The sequence below is a fragment of the Balaenoptera acutorostrata genome, chromosome 7 (genome assembly GCF_949987535.1).
Source record: "Balaenoptera acutorostrata chromosome 7, mBalAcu1.1, whole genome shotgun sequence".
Classification (NCBI taxonomy): domain Eukaryota; kingdom Metazoa; phylum Chordata; class Mammalia; order Artiodactyla; family Balaenopteridae; genus Balaenoptera; species Balaenoptera acutorostrata.
Genome location: NC_080070.1, coordinates 111,225,795 through 111,249,549, shown reverse-complemented (window position 1 = coordinate 111,249,549; position 23,755 = coordinate 111,225,795). Strand labels below are relative to the sequence as shown.

At 49.8% G+C, this 23,755-nt stretch overlaps 1 protein-coding gene across 1 annotated transcript in view; it reads left to right on the top strand.

Moving 5' to 3' along the window:
• The window catches only part of LANCL2 (LanC like glutathione S-transferase 2), a 65,029-nt gene extending 45,455 nt beyond the window's left edge, over positions 1-19,574 (top strand). The window contains exons 7-9 of the mRNA XM_007187665.2: positions 11,735-11,911; positions 14,646-14,718; positions 17,062-19,574. Of these exons, the coding sequence (XP_007187727.2) occupies positions 11,735-11,911; positions 14,646-14,718; positions 17,062-17,177 (366 nt within the window). The 3' untranslated portion in view covers positions 17,178-19,574. The remainder of the gene's footprint in view (positions 1-11,734; positions 11,912-14,645; positions 14,719-17,061) is intronic.
• Positions 19,575-23,755: the final 4,181 nt, after the last annotated feature.

Here is a 23,755-nt window from a genome sequence, read left to right as displayed (position 1 = left end):
CTTCCTGCACCCACAAGCCTGCTCTGAAATTCCCACAATAGAACTGGGTTAGAATGCGTCCTGATGGTCGACTCTTCACTGCCCATCAGAAAATGTTTTCATATGAATTATTTTCCAAAAGCTCATTTGTAAGTTGATTATTTCTGACATGGAATGTCTTTCTAGGTGGTGTATATCAGGATCACCTGGAGAGATTATTTTCAAACTATATTTTCTTTCCTTCTTCCTCAGGATTCTGGTACCTTCCTAATGTTAAGCATCATTTATAAACGTACCACAGCTTATGCCTTTGTTTTTCAGTTGTTTCTAGTTTTTTGCTACTGTGAATAAGCTATAGTGAACATTCTTGTACAGATCTTTTCGTAGATGTATGTTTGCATTTCTTTGGGGGTAATAACTAGGAGTAGACTTGCTTGATCAGAAGGTAGCTTTTTTAGTTTCCTAAGACACTGCCAGACCTTTTCTCAAAGGGCTGTACCGGTTTACATTCCATCAGCATGTAAACAGAGTTCCAGTCGCTCCACATCTCTGCTAACACTTGGTGTTGGAAGTCATCTTGATTTTATTCTGGTGGGTATTTCATTGTGGCTTTAATTTGTGCCTTCCTGATGGTTAATGATGTCGAGCAATTTTGCTTGTGCTCATGGGTTGTTTGTACAGTTGACCCTTGAACAACATGGGTTTGAACTGCGTGGGGCCACTTATACATGGATTTTTTCAGTAAATAACAGTACTGTGGTACCTCACGGTATGCAGTGTGGTGAATACGGGGATGCAGAACGGCATACACAGAGAGCCCACTGGAAAGTTACACAAGGGTTTTCAACGAGGTGGGGGCCGGCACCCCAACCCCCATGTTGTTCAAGGGTCAGCTGTGTATCTTTGTTGAGTGTCTGTTCATATCTTTTACCCACATTGTTTTATGTATTTATTGTTTGTCCTTTTATTATGGAGTCATAAAAATTCTTCATATGTTCTGGTTGTAAGTCCTTTGGTCAGATACGTTTTGGAAATGATTTCTCCCAGTCTGTAGTTGGCCTAATCATGTTCTCTATGACATCTTCTAATGAGTAGAGTTTTAAATTCTGGTAAAATCTGCCTTATCAGTGTGTTTTTTGTAATGGTAACTACTTTGCGTATCTTGTCTGAGAAATTTTACTTACTCCCAGGTTATACAGATAGTATTCTCCTACATGCTTCATGGATTTAGATTTTACATTTAGAACTGTCTCAGATTAAGTTTTGTATATTATGTGAAGTAAGGAGTGAAGTACTTTTTTTTAACCATAGGAGTATCTGATTGTTCCCACATCATTTGATTTCCCCATTGATTGATTTGGTACCTGTAGAGGCACTAGTTCAAAAGTCAAATGACCTAGTAAGTGTAGGTTTATTTCTGGGCTCTCTGTTCTGTTTCTTTGGCCTCCTTACCTGTCACTGTGATACCATGCCGTTTGGATTACTTTAGCTTTACTCTAAGTTTTGACATCAGGTAATTTAAGACTTCAGCTTTGTTCTTCTTTTTCAAAATTGCTTTAAATATCCTAGATCCTTTGCATTCCCGTATAAGTTTTAGAAATCAGTTTGTCAGCAAAAGAGGCCTATTGGGATTATGACTGAGATTGCATTCAATCTGTAGAACAGTTTTGGTAGAATTGATACCAATATTGAGTATTCTTATCCACAAATATGGTATATCTCTCCACTTTTTATATTTTCTTTAATTTATGTCAGCAGTGTTTTATAGTTTTTGATGTCTTTATATTTAAAGTCTGTGTCTTCACAGTTGGGAGTTGTCTAGCAATGCAGTCTAACAACCTCAGCCTTTAATTTGGAATGTTTAGTTCATATATAGTTAATGTAATTATTTATGTGGTTGGATTTAGCTCTGCCATTTTTCCATATGGTTTCTATTGGCTACATCTTGGAACTTTTTTTTCCTCCTCTGTTTTTTCTTTCTTGCCTTTTTAGGGAGCTAGGAGAGAGTAACTGAATATTTTCTGGAATTCCATTTTAATTTCTCTGTTGACTCTTTTAACTATATCTATTTGTACATTTTTTTAGTGGTTGCTAAATATACATCTTTAACATTGCAATATACATCCTTAACTTTTCACAGTCTGCTTAGAATTAACATTGTACACTTCATATAAAATGTAAGAAAATAGTAAGTGCCTAGTTCTCTTGACAGCAGTTCTGTACATGTTTATAACATCTGTCAGATGTATCAACAAATGTTATAAACCCCCAGTATAGTTTTATAATTTTTGCTTTTTAAATAGTCCTGTGTATTTTAAAGAAATTAAGACAAGCAAAGAAGATGGTCTTTGATATTTATTTGTATATTTCCTCTTTTCAGTGCTCTTCATTCCTTCTTGAAGGTCCAGATTTCTATCAAGTATCATTTCCTTCAGCCCGGAGAACTTCCTTTAGCATTTCTTATAGTCCAGGTTTGGTGACAACACATTGATTATCACTTATCTTAAATTTGTCTTTATTTCACTTTCATTCTTTTTTTTTTTTTTTTTAAATGGAAAATAAAGGACAGTATATTTTAGTTGTAGTGCATGCCTTTGGATCCCAACTCACTGCTAAACAGTCCCGTGCCTCCGGCCCTGCCCCGGGTGGTGAGCGCCATATGGGCACCGTGTCCTGCCCCGGGTGGTGAGCGCCATATGGGCACCGTGTCCTGCCCCGGGTGGTGAGCGCCATATGGGCACCGTGTCCTGCCCCGGGTGGTGAGCGCCATATGGGCACCGTGTCCTGCCCCGGGTGGTGAGCGCCATATGGGCACCCTGTCCTGCCCCGGGTGGTGAGCGCCATATGGGCACCCTGTCCTGCCCCGGGTGGTGAGCGCCATATGGGCACCCTGTCCTGCCCCGGGTGGTGAGCGCCATATGGGCACCCTGTCCTGCCCCGGGTGGTGAGCGCCATATGGGCACCCTGTCCTGCCCCGGGTGGTGAGCGCCATATGGGCACCCTGTCCTGCCCCGGGTGGTGAGCGCCATATGGGCACCCTGTCCTGCCCCGGGTGGTGAGCGCCATATGGGCACCGTGTCCTGCCCCGGGTGGTGAGCGCCATATGGGCACCCTGTCCTGCCCCGGGTGGTGAGCGCCATATGGGCACCGTGTCCTGCCTCGGGTGGTGAGCGCCATATGGGCACCGTGTCCTGCCCCGGGTGGTGAGCGCCATATGGGCACCGTGCCCTGCCCCGGGTGGTGAGCGCCATATGGGCACCGTGCCCTGCCCCGGGTGGTGAGCGCCATATGGGCACCGTGCCCTGCCCCGGGTGGTGAGCGCCATATGGGCACCCTGTCCTGCCCCGGGTGGTGAGCGCCATATGGGCACCGTGTCCTGCCCCGGGTGGTGAGCGCCATATGGGCACCGTGCCCTGCCCCGGGTGGTGAGCGCCATATGGGCACCGTGCCCTGCCCCGGGTGGTGAGCGCCATATGGGCACCGTGTCCTGCCCCGGGTGGTGAGCGCCATATGGGCACCGTGCCCTGCCCCGGGTGGTGAGCGCCATATGGGCACCGTGCCCTGCCCCGGGTGGTGAGCGCCATATGGGCACCGTGCCCTGCCCCGGGTGGTGAGCGCCATATGGGCACCGTGCCCTGCCCCGGGTGGTGAGCGCCATATGGGCACCCTGTCCTGCCCCGGGTGGTGAGCGCCATATGGGCACCGTGCCCTGCCCCGGGTGGTGAGCGCCATATGGGCACCGTGTCCTGCCCCGGGTGGTGAGCGCCATATGGGCACCGTGCCCTGCCCCGGGTGGTGAGCGCCATATGGGCACCGTGCCCTGCCCCGGGTGGTGAGCGCCATATGGGCACCGTGCCCTGCCCCGGGTGGTGAGCGCCATATGGGCACCCTGTCCTGCCCCGGGTGGTGAGCGCCATATGGGCACCGTGTCCTGCCCCGGGTGGTGAGCGCCATATGGGCACCGTGCCCTGCCCCGGGTGGTGAGCGCCATATGGGCACCGTGCCCTGCCCCGGGTGGTGAGCGCCATATGGGCACCGTGTCCTGCCCCGGGTGGTGAGCGCCATATGGGCACCGTGCCCTGCCCCGGGTGGTGAGCGCCATATGGGCACCGTGCCCTGCCCCGGGTGGTGAGCGCCATATGGGCACCGTGCCCTGCCCCGGGTGGTTAGCGCCATATGGGCACCGTGCCCTGCCCCGGGTGGTGAGCGCCATATGGGCACCGTGCCCTGCCCCGGGTGGTGAGCGCCATATGGGCACCGTGCCCTGCCCCGGGTGGTGAGCGCCATATGGGCACCGTGCCCTGCCCCGGGTGGTGAGCGCCATATGGGCACCGTGTCCTGCCCCGGGTGGTGAGCGCCATATGGGCACCGTGCCCTGCCCCGGGTGGTGAGCGCCATATGGGCACCGTGCCCTGCCCCGGGTGGTGAGCGCCATATGGGCACCGTGCCCTGCCCCGGGTGGTGAGCGCCATATGGGCACCGTGCCCTGCCCCGGGTGGTGAGCGCCATATGGGCACCGTGCCCTGCCCCGGGTGGTTAGCGCCATATGGGCACCGTGCCCTGCCCCGGGTGGTGAGCGCCATATGGGCACCGTGCCCTGCCCCGGGTGGTGAGCGCCATATGGGCACCGTGCCCTGCCCCGGGTGGTGAGCGCCATATGGGCACCGTGTCCTGCCCCGGGTGGTGAGCGCCATATGGACACCCTGTCCTGCCCCGGGTGGTGAGCGCCATATGGGCACCGTGTCCTGCCCCGGGTGGTGAGCGCCATATGGGCACCGTGCCCTGCCCCGGGTGGTGAGCGCCATATGGGCACCGTGTCCTGCCCCGGGTGGTGAGCGCCATATGGACACCCTGTCCTGCCCCGGGTGGTGAGCGCCATATGGGCACCGTGCCCTGCCCCGGGTGGTTAGCGCCATATGGGCACCGTGCCCTGCCCCGGGTGGTGAGCGCCATATGGGCACCGTGCCCTGCCCCGGGTGGTGAGCGCCATATGGGCACCGTGTCCTGCCCCGGGTGGTGAGCGCCATATGGGCACCGTGCCCTGCCCCGGGTGGTGAGCGCCATATGGGCACCGTGCCCTGCCCCGGGTGGTGAGCGCCATATGGGCACCGTGCCCTGCCCCGGGTGGTGAGCGCCATATGGGCACCGTGCCCTGCCCCGGGTGGTGAGCGCCATATGGGCACCGTGCCCTGCCCCGGGTGGTGAGCGCCATATGGGCACCGTGCCCTGCCCCGGGTGGTGAGCGCCATATGGGCACCGTGTCCTGCCCCGGGTGGTGAGCGCCATATGGGCACCGTGTCCTGCCCCGGGTGGTGAGCGCCATATGGGCACCGTGTCCTGCCCCGGGTGGTGAGCGCCATATGGGCACCGTGTCCTGCCCCGGGTGGTGAGCGCCATATGGGCACCGTGCCCTGCCCCGGGTGGTGAGCGCCATATGGGCACCGTGTCCTGCCCCGGGTGGTGAGCGCCATATGGACACCCTGTCCTGCCCCGGGTGGTGAGCGCCATATGGGCACCGTGTCCTGCCCCGGGTGGTGAGCGCCATATGGGCACCGTGTCCTGCCCCGGGTGGTGAGCGCCATATGGGCACCGTGTCCTGCCCCGGGTGGTGAGCGCCATATGGGCACCGTGTCCTGCCCCGGGTGGTGAGCGCCATATGGACACCCTGTCCTGCCCCGGGTGGTGAGCGCCATATGGGCACCGTGTCCTGCCCCGGGTGGTGAGCGCCATATGGGCACCGTGCCCTGCCCCGGGTGGTGAGCGCCATATGGGCACCGTGTCCTGCCCCGGGTGGTGAGCGCCATATGGACACCCTGTCCTGCCCCGGGTGGTGAGCGCCATATGGGCACCGTGCCCTGCCCCGGGTGGTGAGCGCCATATGGGCACCGTGCCCTGCCCCGGGTGGTGAGCGCCATATGGGCACCGTGCCCTGCCCCGGGTGGTGAGCGCCATATGGGCACCGTGCCCTGCCCCGGGTGGTGAGCGCCATATGGGCACCGTGTCCTGCCCCGGGTGGTGAGCGCCATATGGACACCCTGTCCTGCCCCGGGTGGTGAGCGCCATATGGGCACCGTGTCCTGCCCCGGGTGGTGAGCGCCATATGGACACCCTGTCCTGCCCCGGGTGGTGAGCGCCATATGGGCACCGTGTCCTGCCCCGGGTGGTGAGCGCCATATGGGCACCGTGCCCTGCCCCGGGTGGTGAGCGCCATATGGGCACCGTGTCCTGCCCCGGGTGGTGAGCGCCATATGGACACCCTGCCCTGCCCCGGGTGGTGAGCGCCATATGGGCACCGTGTCCTGCCCCGGGTGGTGAGCGCCATATGGACACCCTGTCCTGCCCCGGGTGGTGAGCGCCATATGGGCACCGTGCCCTGCCCCGGGTGGTGAGCGCCATATGGGCACCGTGCCCTGCCTGGAACCACCCACTTGAATGCACCCGTCGGAACTCCTTTGGCCTGGCTTTCATTGATTCAGCAGGTTACTTAGAGGATGGTCCATTGTCAAAGAGATGATTCTTGCAAGGAATGCACGTCTGGCAGACAGCCTCTAGTTTGTAGATCGTTGTGGAATCTGTGGCAACGAGGATTCTGTATCTTCCTCTAATTTAAGAAAATTTCTTGCAGTTCTCTGTGATGACGATGTGTGGTCCTTGACATCCAAATGAACTGATACAATTCTAACAGTAGAATTCCTACTGTTACATATTCCTGTGGCACTGGTGCAGTTTGTACCGAATTGCTTTATAGTTTTCAAGGTGAGCTTGACATTTTGGGATTACTAGTACATCTGCTTTACATACCAGGGAACTTTTCCTAGTATAGGTGAAAGTTTTGGTTACTTCCTGGTTGTTCCTACAATGGTGATTTCCATGGGCAAAATCTGAAACAGTCCCTCTGGGGGTGGTGCCTCAATCTTCCTTCCACATCTTGTGGTGGTTTGTGAAGAATGCTATCCTTACCGTGAACATCTAGATCAATTCTGTGGACATTTCTTTATTATTCCAAAAACTGCAGAGAACAGGGGTTTTGTAATAACTGATCCAGAAATTCCCTTGCACTTTAGGATTGCCTAATAATAAGCAAAAGCAATGAGAGAGGTGAATATTGCCCTGTACTTAAGAAAACTCAATTCTGCTGCCCCATCAAATTGGCTACTAAGTCTAAATGGAAGATGTAAAAAAAATTGAAGTGAAAAATTGTGAAGGATTCCTTCTCTCCAAGACCTACAGTGGAAATGCCTCTTAGGAATTAGTTTTTTAATTAACTACTAAAATACTGTAAGTTTAATCTCCTAATAAATTGAGTATTGTTACTGGGAGAGGTCTTGTAAATGAATCAGCTGAAACGTCACTTCTGCTTATGAGAATAAAAAAAAAATGTTAAGTAGTGTTATTAACTTCCTGTCATGTTTGTTTCTTGGCAAGTCCAAACCCTCTTACCAATCCAGTTTCACTGAATATGAGCTCATTTTTCCTTTTTTGATATTTTCCTTAAAGGCTTTAATTTTAATAGTTGAAATCATCTTAAAGAAGATAAAGGAAATATTGGATAAAAAGATGAAAGCGTTAAGAAGGAAGGGAAAAACCTTCATTTCCTTGGAGCAGACCTTGTTATTCACAATGTTTATGAAGAAATGATAAACACCATGGCAGTAAGACATAATGATTTGCATCCCAAAGGCTGTTGCATGTAGTCATGTATTAAGCCATAAAAGAAAAAAATCAACCCAGTTTTCCCTTGGAAAAGCTTAAGAGGCAGAGGGAGTAAGGTCAGAATCTTATAGCTCAATGGAAAATTACACCAGCTATTAAAAAATTCTGAATTCTACTTCATACCATGAAATCCACAACAGGGTTATTTATACAGAGGAGAGAGAGGAGTAAGGTCTCGGTGACCAGGTCTGAGGAAGGGACAGGGTGTGTTCTAGTCCACAGTGGTTCAGAAGAGTTAGGTTCACTCTGCGAAGGGTTAGATGTGGAACAGTGTGTGGTCTCAGGGCTGTGGTACCACTGCCTCCTACTCTTCACTCTCTTATTTTATTTTTTTTATTGAAGTATAGTTGATTTACAGTGTTGTGTTGGTTTCAGGTGTACAGCAAAGTGATTCAGAGAGATTATATACATCCTTTTTCAGATTCTTTTCCCTTATAGATTATTACAAGATATTGAGTGTAGTTCCCTGTGCTATACAGTAGGACCTTGTTGTTTATATATAGTAGTGTGTATGTATGTTAATCCTAACTCCTAATTTATCTCTCCCCCCTTTCCCCTTTGGTAACCATAAGTTTGTTTTCTATGTCTGTGAGTCTGTTTCTGTTTCATAGATAAGTTCATTTGTGTCATATTTTAGATTCCACAGATAAGTGATATCATATGGTACATGTCTTTCTCTTTCTGACTTACTTCACTTAGTATGATAATCTCTAGGTCCATCCATGTTGCTGCTAGTGGCATTATTTTCTTATTTTTTATGGCTGAGTAATATTGCATTGTATATGTGTACCACATCTTCTTTATCCATTCCTCTGTCTATGGACATTTAGGTTACTTCCATGTCTTGGCTATTGTAAATTTCACCTTCATTCTTTGAAGATATTTTTGCTGAATATCTACACTGACAGTTGTTTTTTTTTTTCCTTTCAGTTCTTTAAAGATACTGCTCCACTGTCTTCTGGCCTTCACTATTTCTAGGATGTTAGTCATTCTTTATATTGTTCTCTTACAAGTAGTCTGTGTTTTCTCTGGAAGCTTTCGGGATTTCCTCTTACTTTTTGGTTTTCAATATTTTATCATGTACCCATGTGTATCTGTTTGTATTTATCCTGCTTGAGAGCCTTTAAGCTTCTTGAACTTGTATGTCTTCCACTACATTTGGTAAATGTTAGGCCTTTACTTTCCAACAGGTCTCTGAGGCTTTTGTTTTTAATTTCTTTTCTGTAATTCAGATTGTATAATTTCTGTTTATTTACCTTCATATTCACTAATGAGTTCTTCTCTATTAAGCCTTACTCAGTAAGTTTTTAATTTCATCTATTGGTGTTTTTTCAGTTCCTGAATATCTATTTCTTTTTATAGCTACTTTATTTATTTATTTATTTATTTTTGGCTGTGTTGGGTCTTCGGTTCGTGCGAGGGCTTTCTCTAGTTGCGGCAAGTGGGGGCCACTCTTCATCGCGGTGCGGGGACCGCTCTTCATCGCGGTGCGCGGGCCTTTCACTATTGCGGCCCCTCCCGTTGCGGGGCACAGGCTCCAGACGCGCAGGCTCAGTAGTTGTGGCTCACGGGCCCAGCTGCTCCGTGGCATGTGGGATCTTCCCAGACCAGGGCTCGAACCCGTGTCCCCTGCATTAGCAGGCAGATTCTCAACCACTGCACCACCAGGGAAGCCCCTATTTCTTTTTATAGTAATGTTTCTCTGAGATTTCCAAACCATTCATTGATGATGTGTTTACTTTCTTTTTCATCCTTAAAGATTGTTAATAACTGCCCCAAATGCTTGTCTCTGTTTTCAACATTCGGTCGTCTCAGCATCAGTTCATTTTCTAATGTGAGCAGACAGACTCAGAGAAGTTACGATGACTCACCCAAAGGTACTCGGTCAGTTGTAGTGGAAGAGGGAGTCCAGCCATGGCTTCTGACTCCAGATCTCTTAACATCTTCCTCTGCATCGTGCTGTCTCTTCAAACCTTCTGTCATGACATTTCCCAGGGTAATTTACGATTTGAGAGAGGTAATGTGGATCAGTAAATAGATTTTCTGGCCAAGTTATAATGGCTACAATGTAGAGAAGATAAATCTGGGAGCTTCAGTGTTCATTAAATTTTCAAATGTCCCACTATTTATTTTTTTTAAGGAATATTTATTTATTTGTTTGTTTATTTGTTTATGGCTGCGTTGGGTCTTCGTTGCTCTGCGCGGGCTTTCTCTAGTTGAGGCGAGCGGGGGCTACTCTTTGTTGCGGTGCACGGGCTTCTCAATGCAGTGGCTTCTCTTGTTGCAGAGCACGGGCTCTAGAGCTCAGGCTCAGTAGTTGTGGCTCACGGGCTTAGTTGCTCCACGGCATGTGGGATCTTCCCAGACCAGGTCTCGAACCCGTGTCCCCTGCGTTGGCAGGCGGATTCTTAACCACTGCGCCACCAGGGAAGCCCCCCAAATGTCCCACTGTTCAGAGTAGCTCCTCACGTGGAGCACGAGTGTGTGACGGTAGTGGGCGTGGTGGGCGTGCTGCGGGCATGCGCCGGGGAAGAAGGTAAAGCTCGCTGTGTGGGGTGCCTCTAGCAGTTTCAGTCTCACCAGGGGGGCAGGGACAACGGGAAGGAAGTCCGACTGGTTTCATGTACCGCTGGGTGACCATCAGAAAGGAGCCAGTCAGGTTTTCTTTAGGACTGGCCTTACTGTCCATGTGATTTTATGATATAGCCTCCAAAACAGTCTCCTTTCACCTGTCAGCTTTGACCTAATCTTTTTTAGGATGGGAAGAAGGTTCCTTTTATAATTCATTGTAAGAGGCTTAAGATGCAAATGAGAGGATGAAATATTGTGCTGGCATGATAACATAGAAAGAATGGTAGTTAATGACAGCTCAGAAGTAGCACTAACCGTGTGCCAGGCAGTGTTCTAAGAGCTTCTTGTATGTTGTTTCATTTTGATACAGCAAGCCGCTGAGATGAAGAAATGGTATCTTTTTGTAGTACATTAAGATGTAAGAGGTGACTTGTCCTCGGTCACATTTAAAAGGTGACAGAGCTGAGACGCACGCCCAGGGACCCCAGAGGCCGCGTCTCAGCTGCTTTTATGGCTGGGAGTCTTGCTCCTGGCCCTGGCGAGGCTCTGCACCAGGAGCGGTGACGGAAACGCGGATCTGCCTCTTCCCCCTCTGGCCGCGGCGGGCGCTGGTCACGGTTCAGGCACTTCAGTTCTCCTGCACCTCAGAGCCGCCTCAGCGGGTGCCCAGGAGTCGCGCTCAGCAGTCACAAGGAGGATCCCCTTTGCCGCCCCAAGGAGCTCTTCTCCAGTGACCTTTGGCCTCTGATCCGTGGTCCAAAACTCATTTGCACTAGAATGGAATGAGCTAAGCAGGGGAGACTGCTAATAACAGATTCAGAGGAGAGGACCGGGGAAAGAAAATAAATGAAATGTGAGGAGACAGAGAAGAGTGTCAGGGGGAAGCTGGGGGGGGCGAAAGCGTCCTCACACTGGCGCACTTGCCTCTGCCCAGCGCGTTTGTCCCTCCGTCCCCGTAAACCACTGCGTGGAGATGGTGCCGCCTGCCGCTGGGCTGAGGACGCTCTCTGCGGGTTTCCTTGTGACGGTTTATGACAGCTCGTCGGGTGCGTTGGGTGTGTGGCTAACGAGGATGTGGGATGTTCCTGACCTGGATGATGGGACAGTGTGGGATCCTCGACTGCCCTCTGCACGAGTAGGGGTGTCACAGCTGCAGCCTGCAGGCCCCAGGAGGCACAGGTGGTTCATTTGTGACAGAGCATCTTACCAGGGAGGTCTGGTAGCCTTCCTGATAACCGTTGGAACTTTAGAACTGCTTTTGAAAAACCATGAACTCGAAGGCAGGCAAAGCGGGGAGAGGAGTGGCTTGGGCTGCACGGTGCCTGGAGCAGTACCGCTGCCGCTGGGCTTGGTTTACCCGTCATTTCAGGTTTCTGAACGTCGTGCAGTTTTCTAAACAGAAACGGGAAATGTTTTGCTGACTCGTTGCATAAGACATCTGTTTAACACTGCTTTGTTTTTCATTGCCCAGGTTTTTAAGGAGGAGAAGTACTTGAAGGACGCCATGGAGTGCAGCGATGTGATTTGGCAGCGAGGTTTGCTGCGGAAGGGCTATGGGATCTGCCACGGGACCGCTGGGAACGGCTACTCTTTCCTTTCCCTTTACCACCTCACGCGGGATAAAAAGTACCTCTACCGCGCTTGCAAGGTAAGGACATCGCTATCCAAACCGCTTCTCAACCCTCCAGGGCACACACACAGCCCAAATACAGCTCTCTCTTTCTTCAGACATGTTTCTCCTGACTCTGCAGTTTCCTCTGCAGAGCCTTGTCCCTGGCGGCCGTGTGCCTTGGCCGTTCCATCTGTACAATGGGACTAAGGGGTGGAAATGCATTCTGGAGTCCTGTGACTTGTTAGGATGCCCTCCTGTGCATTTATTAGCTTCATGACTTTGGGGCGCCCCTTCTTCAAGCCTCAGTTTCCTCATCTGTAAAAATACTACCCGCCTCCTAAATTTGTTCCAGGAGGAATTAATTGAGGTAATGGGCAGGCCATCGGTAGTTGCCCCTGCTTAAAATCCTCCAGTGGTTTCCCACTGCCCGTGAGCGGCACCCACAGCCCGGAAGTGGAGAGCCCCGTGCGCCTCGGCCCCTGCCTGCCTCTCCCCCGCCTTGCCCCATGCTCTCCACAGGGCGCAGCGTTCCTGGGGCTTCCCCGAAATTGCCTGGTGGAGGCGACCTCTGAGGTCTCCCCGGTGACAGAGCCACCGGGGCACTCACCGTGCGCTTCTGCTTGTTCCTGGTGTGCCGCACCCTAGACCACGAGCTGCGTCAGCTTCCTAGTCAACGTCCCGACCCTACCCAGTGCCCGCGACAGTGCCGGCACCGAGGACAGGCGTAGATACGCATCGGCTGTGCGAAAATGAACGCACAGAGCAAGACTCAGTAAACGTTTGCTGGTGTTTTTATTACTATACACACGTCACAAAATAAAGTGACAGGAACACAGAAAAAAAGATTGGAAGAAGATGCACCAAAATGTCCAATGACCCTTGATGGATGGAGGCATTCGGGTGGCTTATTCTGTGTATTTATTACTGTTCTGAAGCCTTTTCCCACACCAGATGGAGCAGAGCCCTCTGTCCTGGTGCCCCGCCCGAGTCACGCACGCGGTCATGGTGCCCACACTCAACAGAGGCCGCGCAGGGTATCGTGGGGATGCAGGGGGCGGGCGCCTGACCCGGGCGTCGGGGGCAGCACGTAGGCCGAGACCCAGAGCAGAGCTGGAGCTTGAGCGGGCAGGTGGGAGGGGTGCCGCCAGCCGAGGAAGCTGGCGTGGTGAGCACCCTGGGGCCCGCAGCGTTCCCTTGGCCAGCGCAGAGCAGGGCAGGAGCTGGGGTCAGCGAGGCGAGGGGCAGTTCGGGTGGACGGCAGTCGCAGTAGCAGATGGGTAAGAACATACGGGGACTGGGGAAGGCTTCGTGGGGGCTGAGGCACAGCTAGTTTTCTAAAGATGTGGAGCTTTTCCGGTGGGCCAGGAAGGGCGTGGGGAGGCGAAGTGCACCCCAGTAGGGGAAGAGCCCCTGCAGAGCATGGAGGCAGGCAGGGCACAGTGCAGCCTGACCCCGAGCGCTCAGCGCGGGAGGGTGCACGGGCGAGGGGTGAGGTCAGAGGGGCCGAGGCCAAAGAAAGCTAGTCCTTCCCCTTAGTCAGTAGATCTGAGCCTTGGTTACACCTTAGAGTCACTGGGAGCTTTAAAAGAGTGCCTGGACCCCACCCTGGGCCCGGTTCTGCGGGAGCCCCGGCCCCCCAGTGCCAGCTCCTGGGTGGTTCTCACCTGCGGGCGGGGCTTCCCAAAGGTTTGTGATCATGTTCAGGCTCCTCTCGGATTGCCGTGGCCACAGTGGAGTGGATGAGGTAGAGGTAAACAATTTGGGTTTCTCCAGATTGTTGTTTAATAATTAATGCAAGAAATGTTGAGTTATAAACCAAGGGCATTGGCTCTGATACTAAAGAGGAGAGATTCAGAAACACTTAAGATATTGATATAGCTGATTCACTTTGTTATAAAGTAGAAACTAACACACCATTGTAAAGCAAGTATACTCCAATAAAGATGTTAAAAAAATAAATAAATTCCTCTTGATAGACACTAAAAAAAACCAGATATTGAGCTGAGCCCACAGAATTCAGTGGGTTTTTTTTAATGTGGAGAAGACAGAAATGTATGAATGTCTCTGATGTCTGACTAAGGAAACCAGATAGATGGTGGTGCATCAAACAAGCTAGAAGAGTGAGCAGATTTGGAGGGTAGAAAGTTTTATTGTATATGTGCTGAATTTATGAGTCTTTATATACATATGACAAAAAATAAGTTAGCTGAAATTTATTATAATGTTATAAAAATCCATTGAAGAGGTTTAAGAAGAAGGGGTGGGGGAGCTCAAAGGAAATTGCTGAAAAAGCTGAGGGATGAGTTTTCAAGATGAACAGGGTGGGCAGTGGGGAGCGGTGGGGGGAGGAGGAGGAGGGAGGGAGGGCTGCGTGCTCAGCAGAGGGGCTGGCGGTGAGCCCAGAGAGCATAAGCCGTTCAGAGCCAGTGTTTTAATCTGGGCGGAGCGCCCGCAGGGGCAGGAGGCAGTGCTTAGAAAAGACCGGAGGTTGTTGGGTTGTGAGATTTCTTACTTCAGTCTTCCCAACAACCTTCCTAGGTAAATTCCCCCCTACAGAGGAGGAAACAGGCGGAGGCAGGTGACAGAGCTCGCCAGGTCTCACCTGCTCAGAACAGGTGGTGCCGAGTCCCTCCGAGCTCACACTCGTGGCCACTCTGTTGCCTGGGAGTCTGGTTTCTTTGATTCTTGGTGAATTCACTGCAGTGTCTTATGCGTTCCATTTTCACCAAGTGAAATCCCCACTCTTAAAAAGAAATGTCTTTCTCCCTAGTTTGCAGAATGGTGCCTAGACTATGGAACACATGGCTGCCGCATTCCTGACAGACCCTATTCTCTCTTTGAAGGTAAGAGTGAGGGAGAACTCCAGGTTTAGGTATCTGGGTGTGTGCATTTGGTTCTCCTGACTCTGTGCACCATCACAGTTGATCTTAGTTAGTGATCGCTGCACAGCTAGTAAATACTCTGCGCTGAGTCGTTCATTGCTGAAAGTTATATTGAGTCTCTTTACCTTACCTGTTTTGTGCTCCTGTGAACTTCTTCCAAGTATTTTTAGATCTTTTGTGACGTGTATAGGCGTAGACTGTCTGCTGCTCAGTAATGGAAGAAAATAAGTTTACTCCTGTGCATTTCATCGGTAATATTGTGCATGTAGTATTGATCTATTCACAGCAAACTTGGCTAGTTACTTAAATGTATTTAATTATTTAAGTCATGTAAAGAAGTGTAAATAATTAATATTAGTAACTTAAAAGTATTAGTAAATTCAAGTATTAGTAGTTGGAAAAAATAATGAGAATATTGAAGACAGTTCTGAAAAACAAGAGCAATGAAAGAAACCAGCAAACACATTGCGAGTCTGCTCCAGGCACACACAATACATAGAATATAATTCAGGAAAACAAAATGGAAGTCCTACAGAGACTCAGATATTCTTTGTTTAGTGTGTGTGTGTGTGTGTGTGTGTGTGTGTGTGTGTAATGGTAATTTGGAACGTAAGCCACAGAAACCAGAGGGCAAACGTTAAATGGTGTTAGGATAAATGGATGGTAACTTTTTAATTACTTTAGAGCCACCTTTTATACTAATTCCAAAATAAATTTCAGAAGGAATACATGAATACTTTTAAAAAAATCAAATGATAGATGGGTGTTGAATTTTGTCAGGTGCTTTTCTTGCATCAGGTGATAAGATCATGTGGTTTTTCTTCTTCTGGCCCCTAGCATTGTGGATCACATTGGTTGATTTTCAAATATTAAGCCAACCTTGCATCTCTGGAATACACCTTACTTGGCCATGGTGTACAATTCTTTTTATGTATTGCAGAATTATATTTGCTAATATGTTGTTGATGATTTTTGCATCTATATTCATGAGGAATATTGGCCTGTAGTTTTCCTTTCTTATACTGTGCTTGTCTGGTTTTGCTATCTGGGTAATACTGGCCTAATAAACTGTATTGAGAAGTACCTTCTCCTCTGTTTTCTGTAATAGATTGTATATTAATTGGTGGAGGAATTCTCATTTAAATGTTTGGTAGCATTCTTCAGCGAAACCTTCCTAGCCAAGAGATTTCTTTTTCAGGAGTTTTAAATTTACAAATTCCATTTGTTTAATAGGTTACAAGGCTGTTAAGTTATCTGTTTCATATTCAGTGAGTTTTAGTAGTTTGTATTTTCAAGATACTGCTCCAGTTCACCTGCGGGGTTAAATTTACGTGCATAAAGCTTTGGTAGTAGGTCCTTCATTGTCTTCCTGATGTCTGAATTGTCTGTAGTGCCATGTCGTGTTTTATTTCTGCTACTGATAGTATTTTAATCATATAATAGATAAATGAGCAAAAATTAGAGCATTTGTCATTATCCTTTGCTGAATAAGATCTTTTTAATATTCAAAGAAACCGTAACGAAAAAATGTTTCTCAGAATAAAAATTTTCGTATTTTGTGTCATAAAAATGAGGTGTATTTGTATCAGATATAACACAGTTAATACCTGAACTCTAAATGGAGTTCATGCAGGTTCATAAATTCAAGTTTATAATGGCAAATTCAAAGCCCCAGCGGGTGAAAATCTTTGAATGTAGCCTCCCGAGAGGCTGGAAGCTCTTGCATTCTTCTGGGCCCCTGTGCCTCACAAGTGCCTGGCAGGGTGCCGGTGTGGAGGCCGCTAGGCTGGAAGGGCCCGCAGCGCCCAGGACCTTTGTGGAGGAGCTCCCTCCCGCCACGGGATCCTTCGGGTAGGCTGCTGAGTTACTGCAGTGATTGGCGGTGGGGATTTTGACCAAGCAAGTAAAGGTCGTTTTAAAATAACATTTTTGAAACCCAAAGTGCAACCTTCCATTTGGAATAAAAACGTAAAGGCTCTGAGAGGAAGTTTATATGTTGGAATATCACAATAGCAGCGCCCTTAACTTTTTTGTTAGCACTCCTGTGAAATCATCTTAAAGTGTCAAGATACAAGATTAAAGCTCAGAAACCAATTTTTAAAATTAAGATAATGAAGAAAACTGGTATTACCTGCTGGGTGCTAATGCGAAGATTTCCTTTTTGTGTGTGTGAAGTTATTTTCAAAGTCCTCCCCACCTTTTCCCACATCCTTACAGCCCTAGTAAAGGCAGTGATCAGAGGTCACTTGGTTCTGGACCCCGCCGCGCACCCTTTCTCACGAAGGACCGCGTTTTGCATTGCAGGTATGGCTGGCACTGTTCACTTCCTCTCTGACATCCTGGCCCCGGAGGCATCACGGTTTCCAGCATTTGAACTCGGCTCTCCACAGACGGATACAGAGGTTCAAAAAGACTACTGAGAGATCCAGCTGGACCAGAAGCCACCGGGTTGCTTAGTGCCTGACACAGAACCAAGTGTGAATCCTGAAAGAGGGAGAAAAAGGAGAAGCAGACACCCTCCCAGACCCCCTGTGTCAGAGTGTGCTGACAGAGCATCCCATCCGCGTTCTGTAACAGTGTCCCCTCACTGGTGTAAAGTGTGAATTCCTCGTGTCCAGTTCTCTGTAGTGTGTGCATGTCTCTTGGCGTTTGCTGTCTGTAGGTGTACGTTGTTCTAAACGGAAGCCCTTCTCTGTCCATGAGCCCGAGCTGGCTGTGCATGAGGGCACGTGGCAGCCTCTTCTCTGTACATAATATTTAAAGTGGGGTGTTTTCTGTACTGACAAAGAGGAAATAGGCAGGTGGTGTCTCCTATGTAGCAGAAGATTCTCCGCAGCGATGTCCCAGTGGTAAGACTTTCCAGCATTTTCTGTGGGTACCTTTCAGATCAGCATGCGAGAAAGACCACTCCAGAAATGAAAAGAAATAGAACAGGTAGAGGGGGTTTGCTGGAGTAGGGGGTGGTGAGCCTTTCCACCAGGTAGTCGAATGCTCCCTCTTTGTGTTTTGTGCTCACCTCAGTGTTTTTAAGAAGCCAAAGGGGGTGCATTGCAGCTCTGCTGGGGCTCCCATTCTCAGGCTCTTTGTGTGAAGTTCCGGACCCTCCTCACAATCCAGGGCAGCTCGTGCCCTGGGGAGTGGACTCATGACACCAGGGCCATTCAAGGGAACCGTTTTCGTGGCCACATTGTAAATCGTGTAGCAGTGACTGAGGGTTGGCAAGTCTAGATTCAGTGTATATTATTAAAATAGGCTGCACCTCAGTTCTATCAACATTATAACTTAGTGTTGTAAATACAGTGGATACAATTCCAGATGCGTAATAAGCAGGAAGATACTCATCTCTTCCCGTGTCCCTCCAATTAAACTTATTCCAAAATTTGGTAAGTTATCAAAGTACAGATTTGGAATGAATTTAGTCCTTATTTTTGTCTACTATTTGGGTGATAAAAGTCTCACCTTTGATGAAACGTATTAAGCATAAAGTACTAGTCTGCATTTATGCATATGGAAAACAGTCTTCTAACCAAGAAAATTACGATACTGTCTGTCTGACATTTTTTATTTTAAAACTGGGCATTAATTTGGCTTAGCGTACCCTCAGTAATTTTACCCTGTAAATCTGTTTTTAGAAGAGTTTTGCTGTCATGGTGTGAGTGGTCTAGGACTTTCTACAGACTTCTCATCTTATGAGCTAAGGCCAGATCATAAAAGACAAGCTAGGTCTCTCTGATGGTCTGGTCCTTATCTACAAGGGATTGTCAAATGTTTATCAGCCCTCGTTTCCACTCCTTTCATAAAGGTGAAAGGATGTCCATGTAGAAGACGGATTCCTTCACATGCGTGTAATTCTCTGCAGCTCCTAGGCTGCTGCTGAGCCCTGGTGGTGGGGCTGCCCCCTGACACGTGCCCTTCGGTTTCTCAACGATGCCTCGTGAGTCTCAGTCACGGCTCTTCTTTTCAAGTCAGGCTGATGACTTCCACGGCTATAAATCCTCAGCGTTGTGGATTTGCTCATACGCGTCTCAGGCAGCCCGGTTCCCCGGCACCTGCTGGCGGGACGGGACTGAGCGGAGGGGCTGGTTGTCCCAAGAGCTCCCCTGGCGTCACAGGTCAGCCCAGCTGCACCGCGGCCACCTCGGCCGGAGCCCAGCGGCAGCCCGCGGGGCTTCGGCACAAAGTGTTACCCGAGCCGTCTCAGTTCTCAGGGGAGGCCGGTGGGGCTGCACAGGCTTCACCCCACTCAGCAAGAGGGGGCAGCTCGTGGAGGCCCTGGTCCTGGCCACGTGTCTCCTGACCGGAAGCGGTGAGGGTGACCCTTCGTGATACCTGGGCATCGCGCCACGTGCGTTCGGCTTGTTTCTGACTCGCGCGCTGAGGGCAGATGGAGCGCTTGTGAGGTAAATGGAGGAGATTGTATTTGCAGCGTCTTTTTGAGAAGCCAGCTGGGTTGACCCTTCCCACTTACCCGCCGGATGTCAACAGAGGCGCAGTCTGTGACCCCACGTTAACCCGCCTCCTGGGTCACGACGCAGGCAGCTGCACAGTGCTGGGTCCGGCTCTCCGTCCCCGGAGGCAGCGGGGCAGAGGAGTCCCAGAGCTGGTTTAGTGGTTCTGATGAGTGCGATTTCGGATCTCAGAGCATCTCACAGTGATTTCTTACGTTTGTTTGTGTATCCAAGATGTGTCTAAGTGTTTAAAATAATGTGTATGCACAATGCCATTTTAAAATATGAAAGAGAAAACATTGATGTCCACAGAAAGTGTGTGGGGTTCCCTGGTTCGGTACTTAGTAAAAACATGGTTTTGTTGTGACACTTGCGGGGTCTTCGTCTGTTCTCACCTCTGTGTGCCTTTGAGAGCGAAGGTTAGAAGCCTCGGCCACCGTTCTGCAGATGGCCTTCCTCACGGAAAACGTGGCCGTTGCTCATGTTACGGCGTCCCAGGTGCTTCACTAGAATGACGGCTTTCTCTCTTCATCCCAAGGGCCTCCGAGCCCTGGGCAGTACCCAGAGAAGCCTGTCTTGAGCTTGCCCGTGTGACAGGCCTTTACGCGCACAGTCACCCTGCATGGCCACAGCGCGGCTGGGGTCACAGCGTGCACGGCGGTGGGCGCTCTTCTCATCACCGTCTTACGAATGAGAAAGCTGGCAGCCTTGCCCAGGGTCACAGCCGGAGTGAGGGACGGTCAGGCTTCAGACCCAACAGTTCTTGCCAGTGGCCATACTTCTGACTTGTTCTCAGTACCTCTTCCCCTACGTGCCCAGCACAGAAGGTGAGAAATTGAAACCCCAGAGAGGCCCTGTCATCTGTACCCCTGCCCTCCTGGGTCCCTCGAACCATTCGGTGCAATTCCATACTACTCTTAACTTCATAAGGCGGTCTTAACCGCTAGTACTTCATTTGCTAAATTCACAAAAACAGGACCCAGGTGTGAGGTCCAGGTCCCCCAAACGTTTTTACAGACTGTCTTTACTCCTTCCCAGTCTCTGCTAAGCTTCAAGGGCCCTTTCTTTTCACGACTCAATTTTTCCACATCCTGTTTTCTGGAGGGGAGCCAGGTGTCCATTCCAACCTGACGGTCACCCCCAGTGCCTGTCAGCCTTCTGTCAAACTGGCCGGTGGCCCTGGAAGGCTGTGCTGCATCATCGCTTTTCCTGATCAGAGGGAGGCCGCGGGCTCCTTCAAGGCCCCTGCTCCCCGGAGTTAGGTTGCTAGCTGACTGAGGCTATAATGACGTCCAGTCGGCCTCACAAGCTGCCACTGCCCCCACGTCCCTCTCCAGTTTGCTCAGGTCCTCCATCCAGCGGCTGCTTGTTGCACACCTGCAGCGTGCCAGGCCTTGTGCTCGGTGCTGAGAGTGACGTGCCGATCACCGTCCTCCTGCGGCTCACGCTGCCCTTGACGGACGCCCGCGGAGGGCAGCAGCCCCGCGCTCAGGCTCAGGGCAGGCCCTCCGCTGCCGGGACCTCGGACGGCTCCTCTGCAACGCGGGCGGCGCAGCAAGCCTCCGGGCGCGCACTTCCTGGTAATGGCAGGGCACCACGGGAAGTGTGACCAGTTGGGCCTTACAGCGTGGTGACCTCCGGCGTGAGGCTGGTCCCTGTCGTCAAGGAGCCTGTGGAGGGGACATCCGGAGCAGAGACGGGACCAACCTGTGTGAACTTGGATAAGCAATTTCCTACAGTTTTTCTGTGTCATCAGGACCACCTTATTTGGTTAGTGGGAGAATTAAAATGGAATAACAAATGGAGAAGGCATCTAGCATGTGAAAGTGCTCTGTGATGGGGGAGTTGAAGGTGTGCATGTAGTGCTTTTGTGTGAAGAAACGGGCTCACTCTCCTGAGTAATGAAATGAAAACCCAGGTCTGCCAGCTCCAAAATCCCAAGCCACACCACCATCGCGTACCACTGCTCTGCCTGGCAGCCCCGAGCTTTCGGCCATCGTGGGCGTGTGTGTGCCCAGCCGCACCAAGGTCCTTCAAGGGGAAGAGTCTGCCACAGGGGCAAGGAGGAACCAAGCCACAGTTGCAGGCTTACACAAAATCTAAAAGTTCAGAGAGGCTGGGCTCTCCGTCCTCTGGCCTGTTCTTTGTTTAATGCCCCTGGAGATCTTCCGGCTTCTGTACCAGGTAGATTCTTGTGGCTTTCATAAGATCATCAGATGCAGTGCTGGTCACATGTTAACAGGGACCTTACGCCCTCCTTAAAGTATTGTTCATGAGAGAATAAAACACGTAGCAAGCAGCGTAATCCCATATCCACCCATAATCATATAAATGTCCCCCACGGTCCCAAGAACTGAGGAAGCCAGCTTTTCAAACCATTTCGTCACAGAGGCCATAGGGAAGTTATCCAACGCTTCATGCTTGGCTGCTGGGAACGAAGAGGCGGGTAATGAACAGGACGGTCCTGCCCCCAGAGGCTCTCCAGTAGCAAGAAGGACCATGCTCCCTGCAGCGGAACTGAAAGTTCTGAGAACTTGCCTGCCTGAAGGGTGTCACTGTTCTGCCCTGACACTTGAATCATAGATTGTTCAGAGAATTCTGAACTGGAAGTCACTTTCCTCCTGAAATTTCAAGGCATCATACTGACTTCTAGCTTCCAGCGTTACCTCCGAGAACCTCAGAGCCACCGTGATTCTTGTTTCTTTTTTTTTTTTTAATTAATTAATTTATTTATTTATGGCTGTGTTGGGTCTTCGTTTCTGTGCGAGGGCTTTCTCTAGTTGTGGCAAGTGGGGACCACTCTTCATCGTGGTGCGCGGGCCTCTCACTATCGCGGCCTCTCTTGTTGCGGAGCACAGGCTCCAGACGCACAGGCTCAGTAGTTGTGGCTCACGGGCCTAGTTGCTCTGCAGCATGTGGGATCTTCCCAGACCAGGGCTCGAACCCGTGTCCCCTGCATTGGCAGGCAGATTCTAAACCACTGCGCCACCAGGGAAGCCCTGATTCTTGTTTCTTTGTGCTCAGATCTTGTGTTTTGATGTGATCACTTTGCAAATTGTACAGTTTTTTCTCTGTCATGATAATGAGCCTAGTCCTGGGTTCTTTTTTTTTTTAACATCTTTATTGGAGTATAATTGCTTTACAATGGTGTGTTAGTTTCTGCTTTATAACACAGTGAATCACCTATACATACACATACATCCCCGTATCTCCTTCCTCTTGCGTCTCCCTCCCACCCTCCCTATCCCACCCCTCTAGGTGGTCACAAAGCACCGAGCTGATCTCCCTGTGCTATGCGGCTGCTTCCCACTAGCTATCTGTTTTACATTTGGTAGTGTCTGTATGTCCATGCCACTCTCTCACTTCTTCCCAGCTGACCCTTCCCCCTCCCTGTGTCCTCAAGTCTGTTCTCTACGTCTGCATCTTTATTCCTGTCCTGCCCCTAGGTCCTTCAGAACCATTTTTTTTTTTTTTAGATTCCATATATATGTGTTAGCACATGGTATTTGTTTCTTTTTCTGACTTACTTCACTCTGTATGACAGTCTCTAGGTCCATCCACCTCTCTACAAATAACTCAATTTCATTTCTTTTTATGACTGAGTAATATTCCATGGTATATATGTGCCACATCTGCTTTATCCATTCATCTGTCGATGTAGTCCTGGGTTCTTGGTAGGCCCTTCCAATCTGGGAACTCGTGTGTTTCAATTCTAGGAAATTTTCTTGACTTATTTCTTAATGTTTTTTTCCCCTCCACCTTTTTGCTTTACAAGAGATTTCAACTTTATTTTTGAATCCTTCCATTGTGTGTTTAGTTCCAGGAGTTTTTCTTGTTCTCAGGGTATCTTTTGTGTATATCCTCTTCATATTTCTTGTTGCAATATCTTATCTCTTTGAGGATGTTAATTTATTCAACACATAGTCATGAAGGGCTTATTCAATGCCACACATTATTCTAGGCACTTGGAATCCATCTGTGATCAAAACAGTCAAAAAGTCTTATCTTGTAGAGTTTGTGGTATAGCAGCGAGAGACAAACAATAAGGCTAAATAGGCAAATTTTCTCCTATAAGGAGAAACTTTCTCCTATAAGGTAATAAATAATATGGAAAAAAAAGATAGAATAAAACAAAATAAGAGGGACTGACGGTGGAGAGAACACAATTACTGTTTTAAACAGAATGGTCAGAGTAAGACTAGAGACAGTGACATTTGAGCCAAGACTTGAAGAAATTAAAGGAGTTGTCCAGATGAGTATCTGTGGAAAGAGCCCCTGACAGAGGCCATGCCCTGTTCAAGAGCAGAGTGAATGAGCAGGCGGGGGGAGGAGGGAGGAAGGCCCGGGCCTGGAAGGCCATTCAGAGGAGTTTGGCTTTTACTCTGGGTGAAGTACAGAGCCACTGGAGGGTTTGAGCAAAGGAAGGACATTATCTGATTTATGCGTCGAAGGGGACATCCTGAGAGAATGCCTGGTGGACGTAGGGAAACCAGAAGGCTGGTGCAGGAGAGAGATGATGTGGGCTTGGCGAGAATGGTCGGCCTCTAGTG